General features: G+C 42.1%; 1 protein-coding gene across 3 annotated transcripts in view; it reads right to left on the bottom strand.

The window, feature by feature from the left end:
- Positions 1–4,115, bottom strand: part of LOC148001969 (uncharacterized) — a 955,959-nt gene extending 951,844 nt beyond the window's left edge. For 2 of the 3 annotated variants that reach the window (XM_087579618.1, XM_087579617.1), the window contains exon 1: positions 3,858–4,115. In XM_087579618.1, coding sequence (XP_087435744.1) covers positions 3,858–4,029 — 172 coding nt within the window. In that variant the 5' untranslated portion in view covers positions 4,030–4,115. The remainder of the gene's footprint in view (positions 1–3,857) is intronic. The other variant, XR_015634471.1, reaches the window with a different exon arrangement.
- Between the last annotated feature and the right edge of the window lie 15,251 nt (positions 4,116–19,366).

Raw genomic sequence — 19,366 nt, 5'->3', positions numbered from 1 at the left:
AGCACCTTGACAGAACACCTAAAACCTCTAGAACTAAAAGAAGCAAATGCACCCAAGAAGAGTAGAAGGCAGGAAATTGTATTAAACTCAGGGCTGAAATCAACCAAGTAGAAACAAAAAAGGAATATTCAAAGAATCAACAAAAGTGGGAGCTGGATTTTTGAGAAAATCAACAAGATAGATAATAAACCCTTAGCCTGGCTAACCAGAGGGCACAGGGTATCCAAATTAACAAATCAGAAATTAAAAGTAAGACATAACAAGAGAATCTGAGGAAATTCAGAAAATAATCAGATCCTACTACAAATGCTTATATTCAACAATACAGGAAAATCTGTATTGAATGGATAATTTTCTAGACAGATACCAGGCACCAAAGTTAAATCAGGATAACACAAAGCATCTAAACAGTCCCATAACTACTAAAGAAATAGAAGTGGTTATTAAAAGTCTCCCAACCAAATAAAGCCCAGGACCAGATGTGTTTAGTGCAGAATACTATCAGACCTTCATAGAAGATGTCATACCAATATGGTGCAAAATATTCCACAAAATAGAAAAAGAAGGAACACTAGCCAATTCCTTCTCTGAAACCATAATTATGCTTGTTGCTACTAAATATTGGCTGCGCCCGTCCAGAAAGAGCACACCAAACCAATACCAACACGGTTCCATGTGGTGGATTTAATAAATCCCTTATAAAATACAAGGGGAAGGGGCCAGAGAAAGAACAGAAAAGAGAGTGAGGGTGGAAGGAGTCTGCTTTTATTTGTACTGTGAGGTAAAGATGCCCAGGTGGAGGTGAGACTTGAGCCAAAACGTCTTCTGGGAATGTATGGTGTTACCGCTAAAGGCAACACTTGATACCAAAAATGCTTATACCTAAGCCACACAAAAAAACCAAGAAAGAAAGAGAACTTCAGAGCAATTTCCCTTATGAATATCAAAGCAAAAATACTCAAAAAAAATTCTTACAAACCAAATCCAAGCAACCGTCAAAATGATAATCCATCATGATGAAGTAGATTTCATCCCAAGTATGAAGAGATGGTTCAATATATGGAAATCCATCAATGTAATTCACTAGAGGGGCAGGCAGTGAAAAGTACCCTGATTCCTCCTGGAGATAGGTTGAATCCCCAGGACACTTAAAGGGGACTGCCGGTGCCTTCCCAATTTCCTAAGATATCAGGTCCCCCCAAAGACCCCTTTATAGAGGTTTGAGGCAGACCAGTCATGTAGGGCAATGCTGCAAGCCCCTTCACCACAGGTCATGTAGGCTCAAGACAGATCAGAGGTAGAAGCAGAATCACACCTACAAATAAGTATATGAGGAGGTCTTCCCAAGCTCTCAGGACAAACCAATAGGAATTACCTTCTGTCAGACACTGACCCATTCACAAAACTATTTAAGCACAATGAAAGGCGTGCAGGAATTATTCCATTGTCTACGAGCTTGTTATAAGAGCTGTTACTCTGCCACTTGGAGATGAGATCTGCTCTCCGGAAATCATCACTGCCAGAATTTCCCTTGCACTCCTCACTGGCTAGTCAGTCCCCTGCTGGTTCAGCCCAGCCCAGGTAACCAAAGTGGCAGACAGTGGGGGTAAGGAGAAGGACCGGCAGTTGGGGTGGCAAAAAAATGTTCCCCCTCCCTGCCTGAGATCTTTCTCCCTTTACCTGTACCCACACAACTAGCCACCCTGGTCAGAGATCACTGTGGAGAGCACTCGGGAACCAGAGCCCTAAAATGTAGTTCTCGAACAATGATCAACAAAACTGCAGTGCGGGAAGGTGAGTCACCTCCCCCAACTCTGGAGACTAGCAACCTATCTTTTCCTGCTGAGTTTTCAGTCAGCACCATCTCAAGCTTAGGTCAAGCTGAAGGGGCACCTGAAGGCTCCTGGCCAGAGCTACTCTCTGGGGTTGGCTGAAGGTCCCTCTAGCCCCTGTCTAAATCCAGACAGCCTGCAAAACAGCCTGCAATCGGTTTTGGCAGACTCCCTATCTAACCTGGTAACGCAGCAGACACTTAAAGCCACAGGGCACCTAGTTCTTTAATCTGCAGAAAGGCTTAACATTTTGGACTTATGTGGAATCCCCCAAAGCTGATTTACCAAGGGAATGTTCCCGTTGGACAAACCATTTCTCTTGTTGTCTGTGACAGTTCACTGACACACACGAAAACACAACATTAAAAAAAAAAAAAAACATTCCTCAGTTCCTGCAAACCTCCCCCCTCCCCCCGCCGGCAGTGTTTTTGCAGCTTTCCACAGCCCAACACCCACCCTGTGGCAGTGTGGGGTAAGTGTGGTCAAACTTCTAAGCCCTGTATCACCTAGGGGATGTGCCCTGATGCAGAAAACTCCCAAGGCTTCAAAGGAGACACTAAAGAGACTGTCTGCTCCTCCCTCTACCCCAAGGGCAGGACTCCATTAAAAAAACAAAGGAGCTTCCACCTGCCTCTCCCCTTACTCCACCTCCCCCCCATCCAACTAAGGAGATCTCTCCTTAGAGGTAGTTGTTAAAACAGCCAACCAGATAAAGACCACATTAGGACAGAAGATATCACCTATAAAGACAATGGAATACCCAAGGAAACCCAGAATCCCACCTCCAAATCACCCCCAATTCTAAGGGCCACTGTTGACAGCACACCTAAAAGCTCTAGAATAAAAAGTAATAAATAAACCCAAGAGGAGTAGAAGGCAGGAAATAATCAAAATCAGCTGAAATCAACCAAGTACAAACAAAAATGAGTATACAAAGAATCAGCAAAACCAGGAGCTGGTTCTTTGAGAAAATCAACATGATAGATAAACCCTTAGACTAACCAGAGGTCACAGAGAGTGTATTCAAATTAACAAATTCAGAAATGAACAGGGAGGCATGACAGCAGCATCTGAAGAAATTTAAAAATAAATTAGATCCTACTACAAAAGCCTATATTCAACAAAACTGGAAAATCTGGAGGAAATGGACAATTTTCTAGACAGATACTGAAAGAGCATACCCCAAAACGGGGGCCACATCTCTCGCTCCGATCGAGGGGTGAGGTGCCCCCAGGAATCACGAGTAGCTGGTCTTGATGTAACAGCAAGAGGTAGCTTTTATTAACGAGATCCCTATTAGAGGGATCCCGGGTCGATACGTATCTCACACAGGAGACAGAGGAATCGACCCCGAGCTTCCAAACTCGGGGGTTTATATAGGGGAGGTTAGGGGCATTCTCGTGGTTACACATGATTGGTCATTTCAAATGGTGCACAGATACTTTCGGCGCGAAACTACATCAGCAAGGAGGATGTGCTATCTAGCAGCTCAGCAGCGCGGGTAGGGTGGCTCATCTCACTCAGGGGGATGACTTACTTCTGGGGAGTAAAGGAAGGGGAGGGGGTGGCTACGGATGGTCAGTGTCCTTGGGGCTGGTAGCTGGTCCGGCAAGTCCTATCTCTGGCTCTCCCTCAGGCACGTCCGGCCCTGCACATCCGGACTCTGACAATGAGTAACCTTTTTAAAACTCTAGTTCTACATTCCCTTCTTCTTTTATATGAGTAGTTCTAATCCTAGAACTACATGGAGAACTCAGCTTCATCTAGCATAACAGCTTGGTATTGTTGTCTTAACATGAGGATTCTAATCTGGACACTATCCAAGCCTATACACCAAGGTCATGACTAGCTTTTAGAACTTCTAAACTTATACAGACTGTGATCCCTGAGGCACAGTCCCAAGAAGTATTAAGAGTACTAACATATGTAATGTTACATCATTCATAATAGAAATCAAGCTTATCCCCACACCTATCTTGATAGAACCCAGGACAAACATGACTGAATTTCCCTCTAGGTCCCAGCTCTCAGCCCTAACAGCTAGTACACGGCTGGTGAGGGCTGAGAATTGACAGCTGTCAGGGTAGTCAGCAGTACCAGGTATGGTCCTTTCCAGCAAGGCTCGAGTGTCTGGGCTCAGTGTAGCAGCAGTCTCCGACCTGGAACTGATGGGATGTCTCAGGGATCTCCGTGGCATAGGCTGCTGTCAGCTGTGAGCAGATTTCTTTCTCTACCACCTGTAGGTCTTTTATCCTGGCACACAAATCATTATTACTATGGCACTATGACATGTTGGTTCAGTAACATCATCTAATACAGTCAGGGGAGCTGAGGCTCCATATAAGGTCTCAAAGGGGGTAAGGCTGAATCTGGAAAGGGTATTTCTTGCTCTGAAGAGAGCAAGAAGGAAGGAGTGTCACCCAATCTGCGCCAGTCTCCATGGTTAATTTAATTTGGTCAGGGTCTCTTTTAAAATTTTGTTTACTCTACCTGCCCTGAACTTTGAGGTCTGTAGATACAATGTAATTTCCAATCGACCTCTAAATACTTAGCCACACCCTGGCTTATCTTGGCAATGAAAATAGGGCTGTTGTCTGACCAGATTACCTTGGGCACTCCAGACTGGGGGAAGATTTCTTCCAGTATCTTCTTGATGACTATTGAGGCTGTCTCTTGCAGTTTTTGGCTTCACCAGGGCATCCAAGAGATGGTAAAGGCATCTGAAGTGCTGATGTGCGGGGGGGTAGAAGGTCAGCCATCCCAGATGACATTGTGTTGTCCACCATGGCAGCACCCACTTGTCTCTGACCTTCATTCATGAAGAGAACTGTTCCCGTCTGTGGACAAGGTCCTCGGCTTTCAGCAGGGGTCAATCAGTCAGTCGCAGAGGTCTTTCCTCCACCCATGGGCTTCTGTCAGTGCTTGACACTCGTGCTGTGGTGGCTCCAGGTCCGGACTGGGCAGCAAGGTGACCAGATTGCCCCCAACAGGTGGAGAATCTATTCCATGGCAGCTGACCAGTGGTCCCATCTTTTGGGACACTCTATTCAAAGGCAAAACATCAGCCACTCTATCACAGTTTAAGTCCTGGATTGGGTGATAATTATTAGTGCCCGGCTGGCAGGAAAGGTGTGTTCCAGGCAGAACAGCACTAAGCCATTCATCTCCCAGCATCAGGTACTGGTGCACTGACACAGGTTTTAAGCTCCACATACACAGTCTGCAGATATGCATACACATGGCCTCACCCAGCCATTTCAGCCCACGCAAGCCATTTTGGAGAGCAATTTTCTCATGAGCAAGGGACAGGGGCAGTCAGGGATGACCATGAACTAGTGGGTGGGTTACCCGGCCCACGCCAAGGTCCACTGTTCTTCAGGCAGTCCATAAGTATTGTTCGTTGCCAGTAGCCCCTTGCACTCAAGGTCTTTGGATATTGGCCCACTTGGGGGGGGGCATAGGAGCACAGAGCTTTGGGTCCCTGTATCCACACTTCCCTTCTATCTCTGTACATAGCCAGCACTCTAGGACCAAGAAGCTCTCCAGTGGCCCCTCTTGTTCTTTCTTGGGCAGTCCCTGACCCAGTGCCCTTTTTCTTTGCATTAGGCACACTGATCTTTAGTCAGGAATTCTCTTCTGTTGCCAGGTACTATCTTCCTAGGTTCCCTAACTACTGTGGCCAGTATATGTTCCTCTCTCATCTTTTATCTCTCTTTAGCTCTTTAACTTCCTCTTTTTAACTTTCTGTCTCTTCTCTTCCCTAGCTTCCTGCTCTTCTTACCTCTTTTCTCTTTTAACCTTACTTTCTCTGTAACTTATACTAACTCTCAGCAACTTAGCTCAATGCTTTAAATTTCTGTAACTTTTTCTTCATATCCCTTCCTTATCTTAGCCAGATTTTGGGGGCATTTTCTTGCCCCTCAGAGACCCACCCTTGGGAGCCTGGCTGGCAGACCTTTAGGTGTATTGAAGTCAACAGGCAGATGTGAGGACCTTCCATCCGTGTCTGGAACATTCTTTCTGGCCTCTAGTAGGATTCCGTCTTCCCTCAGTGGTAAAGAAGACCTGTAACAGTTACTAACAAGCATATTCTTTGAAATTATTATAGGGGCTCTTTTTGTCCCCCAACCTGGGGCATTTTGACCACAGGGGCAGGAACTGGCTGCTGTGGGAATAGGATCAAAGGCACTCTCCATGTTAATGATGATCAGCGAGAAAAGTAATTTAGTGCTGGAGACTGACTCCTCCCTTGGAATAAAGCCAGCAGATAAGGCAGGCTTCCTTAAAGAACTTCTCTTAATGAGCGCTCTCCTTCTGTGAGCAAATGTCAGAAATTCCTTTCTTGTTCTTGTTTTCCTTATAGTCCTCTCCCACCTTGCTCTCAGCCTTTTCAGATAGTTCCTCCAGTAGCATTTCTAACTCAGCCTGTCCCCCCTTTTTTTTTCTTTTTCTTTTTTTTTTATATAGCCTGTTGACAGCATTTCTGATCTTTTAGGCAGCTACGCACTAAGTGTCAAACCGGCTGAAACTCCGCCTTTAAGATTCTTACTCCCAAACAAAATTTAAATCTTCCCCAACTTATCACCGCTGGCTGCGAGCACAAGCACAGATAAAACACTGTTTTAAAAACTAACTTTGGCTATCAACCAACACACCGCCACTAGAGTGGGGTCCACAAAATTAAGTTCCTTACTCACTAAGAACTAAGGGGACCAAGTAAAACTCTTCGACGAGCAAAGCAAGCAGTTCAAACACAATTGTCAGTCCAAGATTTCAAACACAGTCAGATCTTTTTGACTGTCAGATTCGGGGTCCTCCTGACAAAATTCAGCTCATGGAACGTCTCTCACGTGTCCCAGCACCTGCGCGATTGGGGGGTCCCCCTGTGCGCTTTCTAGAAAGGAAAAAAGAAAGAAAAAGAATAATCAGAGTAGGAATCCTTCATCTACTCACAGGCGCCTGTTCGGGGTGGGGAACCTTCTTCGACCCGTGCACAGGGCAGGAATCCTTCTTCTGCCCAGACAGTGCACTCTCAAGCTAGCTTTCTACGGGGTGGGAATCCTTCTTCCACCCGTGCACAGGGCAGGAATCCTTCCTCTGCCCAGACAGTGCACCAAGACCTTAAACCGGTACCGAAAAACACAGACTACAAGACTTAATTCACACACACTCACACACAGCGGCCGCTTTCCAGCACTCACACTAACGGACCTCCAAGTGGCATTCGGGGTTCCAGGGGGGTCACGCTCCGATCCCAGACGAGCCCCCAAATGAAAGAGCGTACACCAAAACGGAGAACCGAGTCTCTCGCTCCGATCGAGGGGTGAGGTGCCCCCAGGAATCACGAGTAGCCGGTCTTGATGTAACAGCAAGAGGTAGCTTTTATTAACGAGATCCACATTAGAGGGATCCCGGGTCGATACGTATCTCACACAGGAGACAGAGGAATCGACCCTGAGCTTCCAAACTCAGGGTTTATATAGGGGAGGTTAGGGGCATTTGCGTGGTTACACATGATTGGTCATTTCAAATGGTGCACAGTTACTTTCGGCGCGAAACTACATCAGCAAGGAGGATGTGCTATCTAGCAGCTCAGCAGCGCGGGTAGGGAGGCTCATCTCACTCAGGGGGATGACTCACTTCTGGGGAGTGAAGGAAGGGGAGGGGGTGGCTACGGATGGTCAGTGTCCTTGGGGCTGGTAGCTGGTCCGGCAAGTCCTATCTCTGGCTCTCCCTCAGGCACGTCCGGCCCTGCACATCCGGACTCTGACAATGAGTAACCTTTTGAAAACTCTAGTTCTACAATACCAGGTACCAAAGCTAAATCAGGAACAAATAAACCATCTAAATACCCCCATAACTCCTAAAGAAATAGAAGCATTTATTGTTATTAAGAGTCTCCCAACCAAAAAGAGCCCAGGTCCACATGGATTCAGGTCTGAACTCTACCAGACCTTCACAGAAGACCTCATACTAATACTGTTCAAACTATTCTGCAGAATTGAAACAGATGGAACTCACCTAAATTCCTTCTATGAATTAATAATTGTATAATAAGATTATACAATTAATCTTATACTGAAACCACACAAAGACCCAACAAAGAAAAAGAAGTTCAGACCAATTTCCCTTATGGTTATTGATGCAAAAATACTCACAAATGTCTTACAAACGGAATCCAAGAACACATCGAAATGATCACCCATCATAATCAAGTAGGCTTCATTCCAGGGATGCAGGATTGTTTAATATATGAAAAGGATAATAAATGTTAAAGCCCAACATAAGGAGGCAAGCTATACCCTAGAAGAAGCAAGAAACTAATCGTCTTGGCAACAAAACAAAGAGAAGAAAAGCACACAAATAAAACCTCATATCCAAATATGAATATAACAGGAAGCAATAATCACTATTCCTTAATATCTCTCAACATCAATGGCTTCAAGTCCCCAATAAAAAGACATAGATTAACAAACTGGATACGCAACAAGGACCCTGCATTCTGCTGCCCATAGGAAACACACCTCAGAGACAAAGACAGACACTACCTCAGAGTGAAAGGCTGGAAAACAACTTTCCAAGCAAATGGTCAGAAGAAGCAAGCTGGAGTAGCCATTCTAATATCAAATAAAATCAATATTCAACTAAAACTCATCAAAAAAGATAAGGAAGGACACTTCATATTCATCAAAGGAAAAATTCACCAAGATGAACTCTCAATCGTAAATATCTATGCCCCAAATACAAGGGCACCTACATACGTAAAAGAAACCTTACTAAAGCTCAAAACACACATTGCACCTCACACAATAATAGTAGGAGATTTCAACTACCCACTCTCATCAATGGACAGATCATGGAAACAGAAATTAAACAGAGACGTAGACAGACTAAGAGAAATCATGAGCCAAATGGACTTAATGGATATTTATAGAACATTCTATCCTAAAGCAAAAGGATATACCTTCTTCTCAGCTCCTCATGGTACTTTCTCCAAAATTGACCATATAATTGGTCAAAAAACGGGCCTCAACAGGTACAGAAAGATAGAAATAATCCCATGTGTGCTATCGGTCCACCGCGGCCTAAAACTGGTCTTCAATAACAATAAGGGAAGAATGCCCACATATACTTGTAAATTGAACAATGCTCTACTCAATTATAGCCTGGTCAAGGAAGAAATAAAGAAAGAAATTAAAGACTTTTTAGAATTTAATGAAAATGAAGGTAGAACATACCCAAACTTATGGGACACAATGAAAGCTGTGCAAAGAGGAAAACTCATAGCGCTGAGTGCCTGCAGAAAGAAACAAGAGAGAGCATATGTCAACAGCTTGACAGCACACCTAAAAGCTCTAGAACAAAAAGAAGCAAATACACCCAGGAGTAATAGAAGGCAGGAAATAATCAAACTCAGAGCTGAAATCAACCAAGTAGAAACAAAAAGGACCATAGAAAGAATCAACAGAACCAAAAGTTGGTTCTTTGAGAAAATCAACAAGATAGATAAACCCTTAGCCAGACTAACGAGAGGACACAGAGAGTGCATCCAAATTAACAAAATCAGAAATGAAAAGGGAGACATAACTACAGATTCAGAGGAAATTCAAAAAATCATCATATTTTACTATAAAAGCGTGCATTCAACAAAATTTGAAAATCTGCAGGAAATCCCAATTTCCTAGACAGATACCAGGTACCGAAGTTAAATCAGGAACAGATAATCCAGTTAAACCAGCCCATAACTCCTAAGGAAATAGAAGCAGTCATTAAAGCAGTCTCCCAAGCAAAAAGAGCCCAGGTCCAGATGGGTTTAGTGTAGAATTCTATCAGACCTTCATAGAAGACCTCATACTAAAACTATTGAAACTATTCCACAAAATTGAAATAGATGGAGCACTAGTGAATTCCTTCTATGAAGCACAATTACTCTTATACCTAAACCACACAAAGCCACAACAAAGAAAGAGAACTTCAGACCAATTTCCCTTATGAATATCGACGCAAAAATACTCAATAAAATTCTGGCAAACCGAATCCAAGAGCACATCAAAACAATCATCCACCATGATCAAGTAGGCTTCATTCCAGGCATGCAGGGATGGTTTAATATATGGAAAAACATCAACGTGATCCATTTTATAAACAAACTGAAAGATCAAAACCACATGATCATTTCATTAGATGCTGAGAAAGCATTTGACAAAATTCAGCACCTCTTCATGATAAAAGTCCTGGAAAGAATAGGAATTCAAGGCCCATACCTAAACATAGTAAAAGCCATATACAGCAAACCAGTTGCTAACATTAAACTAAATGGAGAGAAACTTGAAGCAATCCCACTAAAATCAGGGACTAGACAAGGCTGCCCACTCTCTCCCTACTTATTCAATATAGTTCTTGAAGTTCTAGCCAGAGCAATCAGACAACAAAAGGAGGTCAAGGGGATAGAGATCGGAAGAGAGGAAGTCAAAATATCCCTATTTGCAGATGATATGACAGTATATTTAAGTGATCCCAGAAGTTCCACCAGAGAACTACTAAAGCTGATAAACAACTTCAGCAAAGTGGCTGGGTATAAAATTAACTCAAATAAATCAGTAGCCTTCCTCTACACAAAAGAGAAACAAGCCGAGAAAGAAATTAGGGAAACGACACTGTTCATAATAGACCCAAATAATATAAAGTACCTCGGTGTGACTTTAACCAAGCAAGTAAAAGATTTGTACAATAAGAACTTCAAGACTCTGAAGGAAGAAATTGAAGAAGACCTCAAAAGATGGAAAGATCTCCCATGCTCATGGATTGGCAGGATTAATATAGTAAAAATGGCCATTTTACCAAAAGCGATCTACAGATTCAGTGCAATCCCCGTCAAAATACCAGTCCAATTCTTCAAAGAGTAAGAAAGAACAATTTGGATACTCATCTGGAATAACAAAAAACCCAGGATAGCTAAAACTATCCTCAATAATAATAGGACTTCAGGGGGAATCACTATCCCTGAACTCAAGCAGTATTACAGAGCAATAGTGATAAAAACTGCATGGTAATGGTATAGAGACAGACAGATAGACCAATGGAACAGAATTGAAGACCCAGAAATGAACCCACACACCTATGGGCACTTGATTTTTGAAAAAGGAGCCAAAACCATCAAATGGAAAAAAAATAGCATTTTCAGCAAATGGTGCTGGTTCAACTGGAGGTCAACATGTAGAAGAATGCAGATCGATCCATGCTTATCACCCTGTACAAAGCTTAAATCCAAATGGATCCAGGACCTCCACATCAAACCAGATACACTTAAACTAATAGAAGAAAAACTAGGGAAGCATCTGGAACACATGGGCGCTGGAAAAAATTTCCTGAACAAAACACCAATGGCTTATGCTCTAAGATCAAGAATTGACTAATGGGATCTCATAAAACTGCAAAGCTTCTGTAAGGCAAAGGACACTGTGGTTAGGACAAAACGGCAACCAACAGATTGGGAAACGATCTTTACCAATCCTACATGAGATAGAGGCCTTATATCCAAAATATACAAAGTACTCAAGAAGTTTGACCGCAGGGAGACAAATAACCCTATTAAAAATGGGGTTCAGAGCTAAACAAAGAATTCACAGCTGAGGAATGCCAAATGGCTAAGAAACACCTAAAGAAATGTTCAACATCTTTAGTCATAAGGGAAATGCAAATCAAAACAACCCTGAGATTTCACCTCACACCAGTGAGAATGGCTAAGTTCAAAAACTCAGGTGACAGCAGATGCTGGCGAGGATGTGGAGAAAGAGGAACACTCCTACATTGTTGGTGGGATTCCAGACTGGTACAACCAATCTGGAAATCAGTCTGGAGGTTCCTCAGAAATTTGGACTTTGAACTGCCTGAGGATCCAACTATACCTCTCTTAGCATATACCCAAACGATGCCCCAACATATAAAAAAGACACGTGCTCCATTATGTTCATCGCAGCCATATTTATAATAGCCAGAAGCTAGAAAAAACCCAGATGCCCTTCAACAGAGGAATGGATACAGAAAATGTGGTACATCTACACAATGGAATATTACTCAGCTACCAAAAACAATGACTTTATGAAATTCGTAGGCAAATGGTTGGAACTGGAACATATCATCCTGAGTAAGCCAATCACAGAAAAACACCATGGTATGCACTCATTGATAAGTGGCTATTATCCCAAATGCTTGAATTATCCTAGATGCCTAGAACAAATGAAACTCAAGACGGATGATCAAAATGTGAATGCTTCACTCCTTCTTTAAAAGGGGAACAAGAATACCCATGGCAGGGAATAGAGAGGCAAAGATTAAAACAGACACAGAAGGAACACCCATTCAGAGCCTGCCCCACATGTGGCCCATACATATACAGCCATCCAATTAGACAAGATGGATGAAGCAAAGACGTGCAGGCCGACAGGAGCCAGATGTATATCGCTCCTGAGAGACATAGCCAGAATACAGCAAACACAGAGGCGAATGCCAGCAGCAAACCACTGAACTGAGAATAGGACTCCCGTTGAAGGAATCAGAGAAAGAACTGGAAGAGCTTGAAGGGGCTCGAGACCCCATATGTACAACAATGCCAAGCAACCAGAGCTTCCAGGGACTAAACCACTACCTAAAGACTATATATGGACTGACCCTGGACTCTGACCTCATAGGTAGCAATGAATATACTAGTAAGAGCACCAGTGGAAAGGTAAGCCCTGGGTCCTGCTATGACTGATCCCCCAGCAAACTAGATTGTTGGGGGGAGGGCGGCAATGGGGGGAGGATGGGGAGGGGAGCACCCATAAAGAAGGGGAGAGGGAAGGGGGATGTTTGCCCGGAAACCGGGAAAGGGAATAACACTCGAAATGTGTATAAGAAATACTCAAGTTAATAAAATAAAAATAACTCAAACAATTAAGTAGCCTTCTTCTACTCAAAGGATAAACAGGCTGAGGAAAAAATTAAGGAAATGACACCCTTCACAATATTCCCAAGTAATATAAAATATCTTGGTGTGACTTTAACCAAGCAAATGAAAGATCTGTATGATAAGAACTCCAAGTCTCTTAAGAATAAAATTGAGGAAGAACTGAGAAGATGGAAAGATCTTCCATGCTCATGGATTGGCAGGACTAATATAATATAGATGACCATTTTGCCAAAAGCAATCTATAGATTCAATACAATATCCCTACTCAATTTTTTATAGAGACAAAAGGAGCAATTTGCAAAACCCAGGATAGCGAAAACTATACTCAACATTAAAAGAACTTCTGTGAGAATCACCATCCTTGACTTCAAGTAGTATTACCAAGGAATCATCATAAAAACTATATGGGATTGGTACAGAGACAGACAGATAGATCAGTGGAATAGAATTGAAGACCCAGAAATAAACCCTCACACCTATAGTCTTTGACCAAGGAGCTAAAACCATCCAATGGCAGAAAGATAACATTTTCAACAAATGGTGCTTTAAAATTGGAGGTCAGCACGTAGAAGAATGCAAATTGATCCATTCTTATTACCATGTACAAAGCTTAAGTCCAAGTGGATCAAGGCCCTCCACATCAAACCAGATACACTCACACTAAGAGAAGAAAAAGTGGGGAAGTGTCTCGAACACATGGGCACTGGGCAAAATTTCCTGAACAAAACACCAATGGCTCATGCTCTAATATCAAGAATCCACAAATGGGACCTCATAAAGCTGCAAAGCTTTTGTAAAGCAAAAGACACTGTCAATAGGATGAAATGGCAACCAACAGATTGGGAAAAGATCTTTACCAATCCTACATCTGATACAGGGCTAATATCTAAAACATACGAAGAACTCAAGAAGTTAGAATCCAGAGAGTGAAATAACCCTAATAAAAATGGGGCACAGAGCTAAACAAATCTTACTCAGCTGAAGATTATCGAATGGCCAAAAAACATCTAAAAAAATGTTCAACATCCTTAGTCATCAGGGAAATGCAAATCAAAACAACCTCAAAATTCTACCTCACACCATTCAGAAAAGCTAAAATAAAAAACTCAGTTGACAGCAGATGCTGAGGAGGATGTGGAGAAAGAGGAACACTCTTCCATTTTTGTTGGGATTGCAAACTGGTACAACCACTTTGGAAATCAGTCTGGAGTTTCCTCAGAAAATTAGAGATTGAACTACCTGAGAACCCAGCTATACCTCTCTTGGGCATATACCCAAAAGATGCTCCAACAAAAAACAAAGACACATGCTCCACTATGTTCATATCAGCCTTATTTATAATAGCCAGAAGCTGGAATGAACCCATATGCCCTTCAACAGTGGAATGGATTCCAAAAAGTAGTACATCTACACAGTGGAGTACTACTCAGCTATCAAAAACAATGACGTCATGAAATTCATAGGCAAATGGAATGAACTAGAAAATATCATCCTGAGTGAGGTTACTCAATGACAGGAAAACACACTTGGTGTGCACTCATTGATAAGTGGATATTAGCCAAAAAGCTCGAATTACCCAAGATGCAATCCACAGACCACAGGAAGCTCAAGAAGAAGGATGACCAAAGTTCAGATGCTCCCACTCCTTCTTAAAAGGGGATATATATACATATATATATATATATATATATATATACATACACATATGTATATGTATATATATATATGTGTATATATATCTGTATATGTATATATATGTATATGTATATATATGTATACTAGATAAGATTGATGAAGTTATAAAATGCATCTTGAAAGGAATCGGATATAGATCTCTCCTGAGAGACACATCCAGAGCATGTCCAATACAGAAGTCAATGCTAGCAGCAAACCACTGACATGAGAACAAGACCGTTGGAGGGAATTAGTCGAAATATTGAAAGAGTTGAAGGAGCATGCAACCCCATCAAAACAACAATGCCATCCAAACAGAGCTTCCAGGGTCTAAACCAGTTCCGAAAGACTATACATGGAATAATCCAGGGCTCCAACCGAATATATAGCAGAGAACAGACTTGTTGGGGCACCAGGGGAAGGGGAAGCCCCTGGTCTTCCCAAGGTTGGACCACCAGTGCAGGGGAATATGGGGGGGGAAATAAAGTGGATGTTTAGGGGGAATACCTGTGTGGAGGAGGGGGGTGGGAGGGAATGGGGGCTTATATACAGGAAATTGGGAAGGGGAATAATTTTTGAAATGTAATAAAGAAATATATCTAATAAAAATTTTTAAAAAATTAAAATTTAGGAACCAAGAAGATGCCAATGCCAATTCTAGCTATAATGTTTAAGTCCTGAAATGGAGAAGGGGAGTTAACAAAAGTGAAGACACTGACCACCTTTTGATTTTCAGGCAAGTGGCCACAAATAACTTGAGCCATCTATATTTATACAATGACAATTGTGCTTACCCAAGCAGTGATATCAATGCTTACATTATTAAAAAAATCATAATATCCACATTTCAAAAACTCTATCTTTACACAGAGCCCCCAATAGTTCCCCTTCCTCCTTCTCCCATACCTTGGATCAATCACCACCTAAACTTATTTTGCATTAAAAAGCACAATTTCAGTAAGACAAAAAAGATGTCTGGCCAGGCATGTCCTGTAAACAGGAAGACATACCCGTCTGGTAGCAAATATGGTTACATAGTTATGCATGGTGAGAGGCCGAATTAAACATTTGTTGGTAAACTATCTCTAGTTATTACCTCCTATCATAATTCCCTTTTAATTACAGACAGACAAGTTCATTTTACAAAGCAGATCTTCTAGACATCTAAGATATAGATCTCTGTAAGATGTAATCATTCTAAGAGCCATTTTCATGTCTCTATCAACCCAACATAATCTTTGCATTTTCCATGTCTCTATTGATCAGATATAGCTTCTTAAAAATAGTTATGTAACCCGCGGATCCCGGCCCGCAGCAGCTCTCTGCTCCCAGACCCGGTGAGAGAGAGACCCAACCGCCTGGTCAGGTGGGAACTCCTGAGGCTGCAGAGCGGAAGAGACCACCAACTCTGCTCACCCCTGCCCACATCCCTGGCCCAAGAGGAAACTGTATAAGGCCTCTGGGCTCCCGTGGGGGAGGGCCCAGGAGCGGCAGGACCCCTGCCTGAGACACCGCCGGAACCTGAAAGAAACAGACTGGATAAACAGTTCTCTACACCCAAATCCCGTGGGAGGGAGAGCTAAACCTTCAGAGAGGCAGACAAGCCTGGGAAACCAGAAGAGACTGCTCCCTGCACACACATCTCGGACGCCAGAGGAAAAAGCCAAAGACCATCTGGAACCCTGGTGCACTGAAGCTCCCGGAAGGGGCGGCACAGGTCTTCCTGGTTGCTGCCGCTGCAGAGAGCCCTTGGGCAGCACCCCACGAGCGAACTTGAGCCTCGGGACCACAGGTAAGACCAAATTTTCTGCTGCAAGAAAGCTGCCTGGTGAACTCAAGACACAGGCCCACAGGAACAGCTGAAGACCTGTAGAGAGGAAAAACTACGCACCCGAAAGCAGAACACTCTGTCCCCATAACTGACTGAAAGAGAGGAAAACAGGTCTACAGCACTCCTGACACAAAGGCTTATAGGACAGTCTAGCCACTGTCAGAAATAGCAGAACAAAGTAACACTAGAGATAATCTGATGGCGAGAGGCAAGCGCAGGAACCCAAGCAACAGAAACCAAGACTACATGGCACCATCGGAGCCCAATTCTCCCATCAAAAAAAAACATGGAATATCCAAACACACCAGAAAAGCAAGATCTAGTTTCAAAATCATATTTGATCATGATGCTGGAGGACTTCAAGAAAGACATGAAGAACTCCCTTAGAGAACAAGTAGAAGGCTACAGAGAGGAATCGCAAAAATGCCTGAAAGAATCGCAAAAATCCCTGAAAGAATTCCAGGAAAACATAAATAAACAAGTAGAAGCCCATAGAGAGGAGACACAAAAATCCCTGAACGAATTCCAGGAAAACATAAATAAACAAGTAGAAGCCCATAGAGAGGAGACGCAAAAATCCCTGAAAGAATTCCAGGAAAACACAATCAAACAGTTGAAGGAATTAAAAATGGAAATAGAAGCAATCAAGAAAGAACACATGGAAACAACCCTGGATATAGAAAACCAAAAGAAGAGACAAGGAGCTGTAGATACAAGCTTCACCAACAGAATACAAGAGATGGAAGAGAGAATCTCAGGAGCAGAAGATTCCATAGAAATCATTGACTCAACTGTCAAAGATAATGTAAAGCGGAAAAAGCTACTGGTCCAAAACATACAGGAAATCCAGGACTCAATGAGAAGATCAAACCTAAGGATAATAGGTATAGTAGAGAGTGAAGACTCCCAGCTCAAAGGACCAGTAAATATCTTCAACAAAATCATAGAAGAAAACTTCCCTAACCTAAAAAAAGAGATACCCATAGACATACAAGAAGCCTACAGAACTCCAAATAGATTGGACCAGAAAAGAAACACCTCCCGTCACATAATTGTCAAAACACCAAACGCACAAAATAAAGAAAGAATATTAAAAGCAGTAAGGGAAAAAGGTCAAGTAACATATAAAGGGAGACCTATCAGAATCACACCAGACTTCTCGCCAGAAACTATGAAGGCCAGAAGATCCTGGACTGATGTCATACAGACCCTAAGAGAACACAAATGCCAGCCCAGGTTACTGTATCCAGCAAAACTCTCAATCAACATTGATGGAGAAACCAAGATATTCCATGACAAAACCAAATTTACACAATATCTTTCTACAAATCCAGCACTACAAAGGATAATAAATGGTAAAGCCCAACATAAGGAGGCAAGCTATACCCTAGAAGAAGCAAGAAACTAATCGTCTTGGCAACAAAACAAAGAGAATGAAAGCACACAAACATAACCTCACATCCAAATATGAATATAAAGGGAAGCAATAATCACTATTCCTTAATATCTCTCAATATCAATGGCCTCAACTCCCCAATAAAAAGACATAGATTAACAAACTGGATACGCAACGAGGACCCTGCATTCTGCTGCCTACAGGAAACTCACCTCAGAGACTAAGACAGACACTACCTCATTGTGAAAGGCTGGAAAACAACTTTCAAAGCAAATGGTCAGAAGAAGCAAGCTGGAGTAGCCATTCTAATATCAAATAAAATCAATTTCCAACTAAAAGTCATCAAAAAAGATAAGGAAGGACACTTCATATTCATCAAAGGAAAAATCCACCAAGATGAACTCTCAATCCTAAATATCTATTCCCCAAATACAAGGGCACCTACATACGTAAAAGAAACCTTACTAAAGCTCAAAACACACATTGCACCTCACACAATAATAGTGGGAGATTTCAACACACCACTCTCATCAATGGACAGATCATGGAAACAGAAATTAAACAGTGATGTCGACAGACTAAGAGAAGTCATGAGCCAAATGGACTTAACGGATATTTATAGAACATTCTATCCTAAAGCAAGAGGATATACCTTCTTCTCAGCTCCTCATGGTACTTTCTCCAAAATTGACCATATAATTGGTCAAAAAACGGGCCTCAACAGGTACAGAAAGATAGAAATAATCCCATGCGTGCTATCGGACCACCACGGCCTAAAACTGGTCTTCAATAACAATAAGGGAAGAATGCCCACATATACGTGGAAATTGAACAATGCTCTACTCAATGATAACCTGGTCAAGGAAGAAATAAAGAAAGAATTTAAAAACTTTTTAGAATTTAATGAAAATGAAGATACAACATACCCAAACTTATGGGACACAATGAAAGCTGTGCTAAGAGGAAAACACATAGCGCTGAGTGCCTGCAGAAAGAAACAGGAAAGAGCATATGTCACCAGCTTGACAGCACACCTAAAAGCTCTAGAACAAAAAGAAGCAAATACACCCAGGAGGAGTAGAAGGCAGGAAATAATCAAACTCAGAGCTGAAATCAACCAAGTAGAAACAAAAAGGACCATAGAAAGAATCAACAGAACCAAAAGTTTGTTCTTTGAGAAAATCAACACAATAGATAAACCCTTAGCCAGACTAACGAGAGGACACAGAGAGTGCGTCCAAATTAACAAAATCAGAAATGAAAAGGGAGACATAACTACAGATTGAGAGGAAATTCAAAAAATCATCAGATCTTACTATAAAAACCTATATTCAACAAAATTTGAAAATCTTCAGGAAATGGACAATTTCCTAGACAGATACCAGGTATCGAAGTTAAATCAGGAACAGATAAACCAGTTAAACAACCCCATAACTCCTAAGGAAATAGAAGCAGTCATTAAAGGTCTCCCAAACAAAAAGAGCCCAGGTCCAGACGGGTTTAGTGCAGAATTCTATCAAACCTTCATAGAAGTCCTCATACCAATATTATCCAAACTATTCCACAAAATTGAAACAGATGGAGCACTACCGAATTCCTTCTACGAAGCCACAATTACTCTTATACCTAAACCACACAAAGACACAACAAAGAAAGAGAACTTCAGACCAATTTCCCTTATG

The sequence above is a fragment of the Rattus norvegicus genome, chromosome 12, assembly GCF_021556685.1.
Source record: "Rattus norvegicus strain SHRSP/BbbUtx chromosome 12, alternate assembly SHRSP_T2T, whole genome shotgun sequence".
In the NCBI taxonomy this organism is placed as follows: Eukaryota; Metazoa; Chordata; class Mammalia; order Rodentia; family Muridae; genus Rattus; species Rattus norvegicus.
Note: the sequence above shows the minus strand (reverse complement) of the source record. Positions and strands in the feature narration are given on the sequence as shown.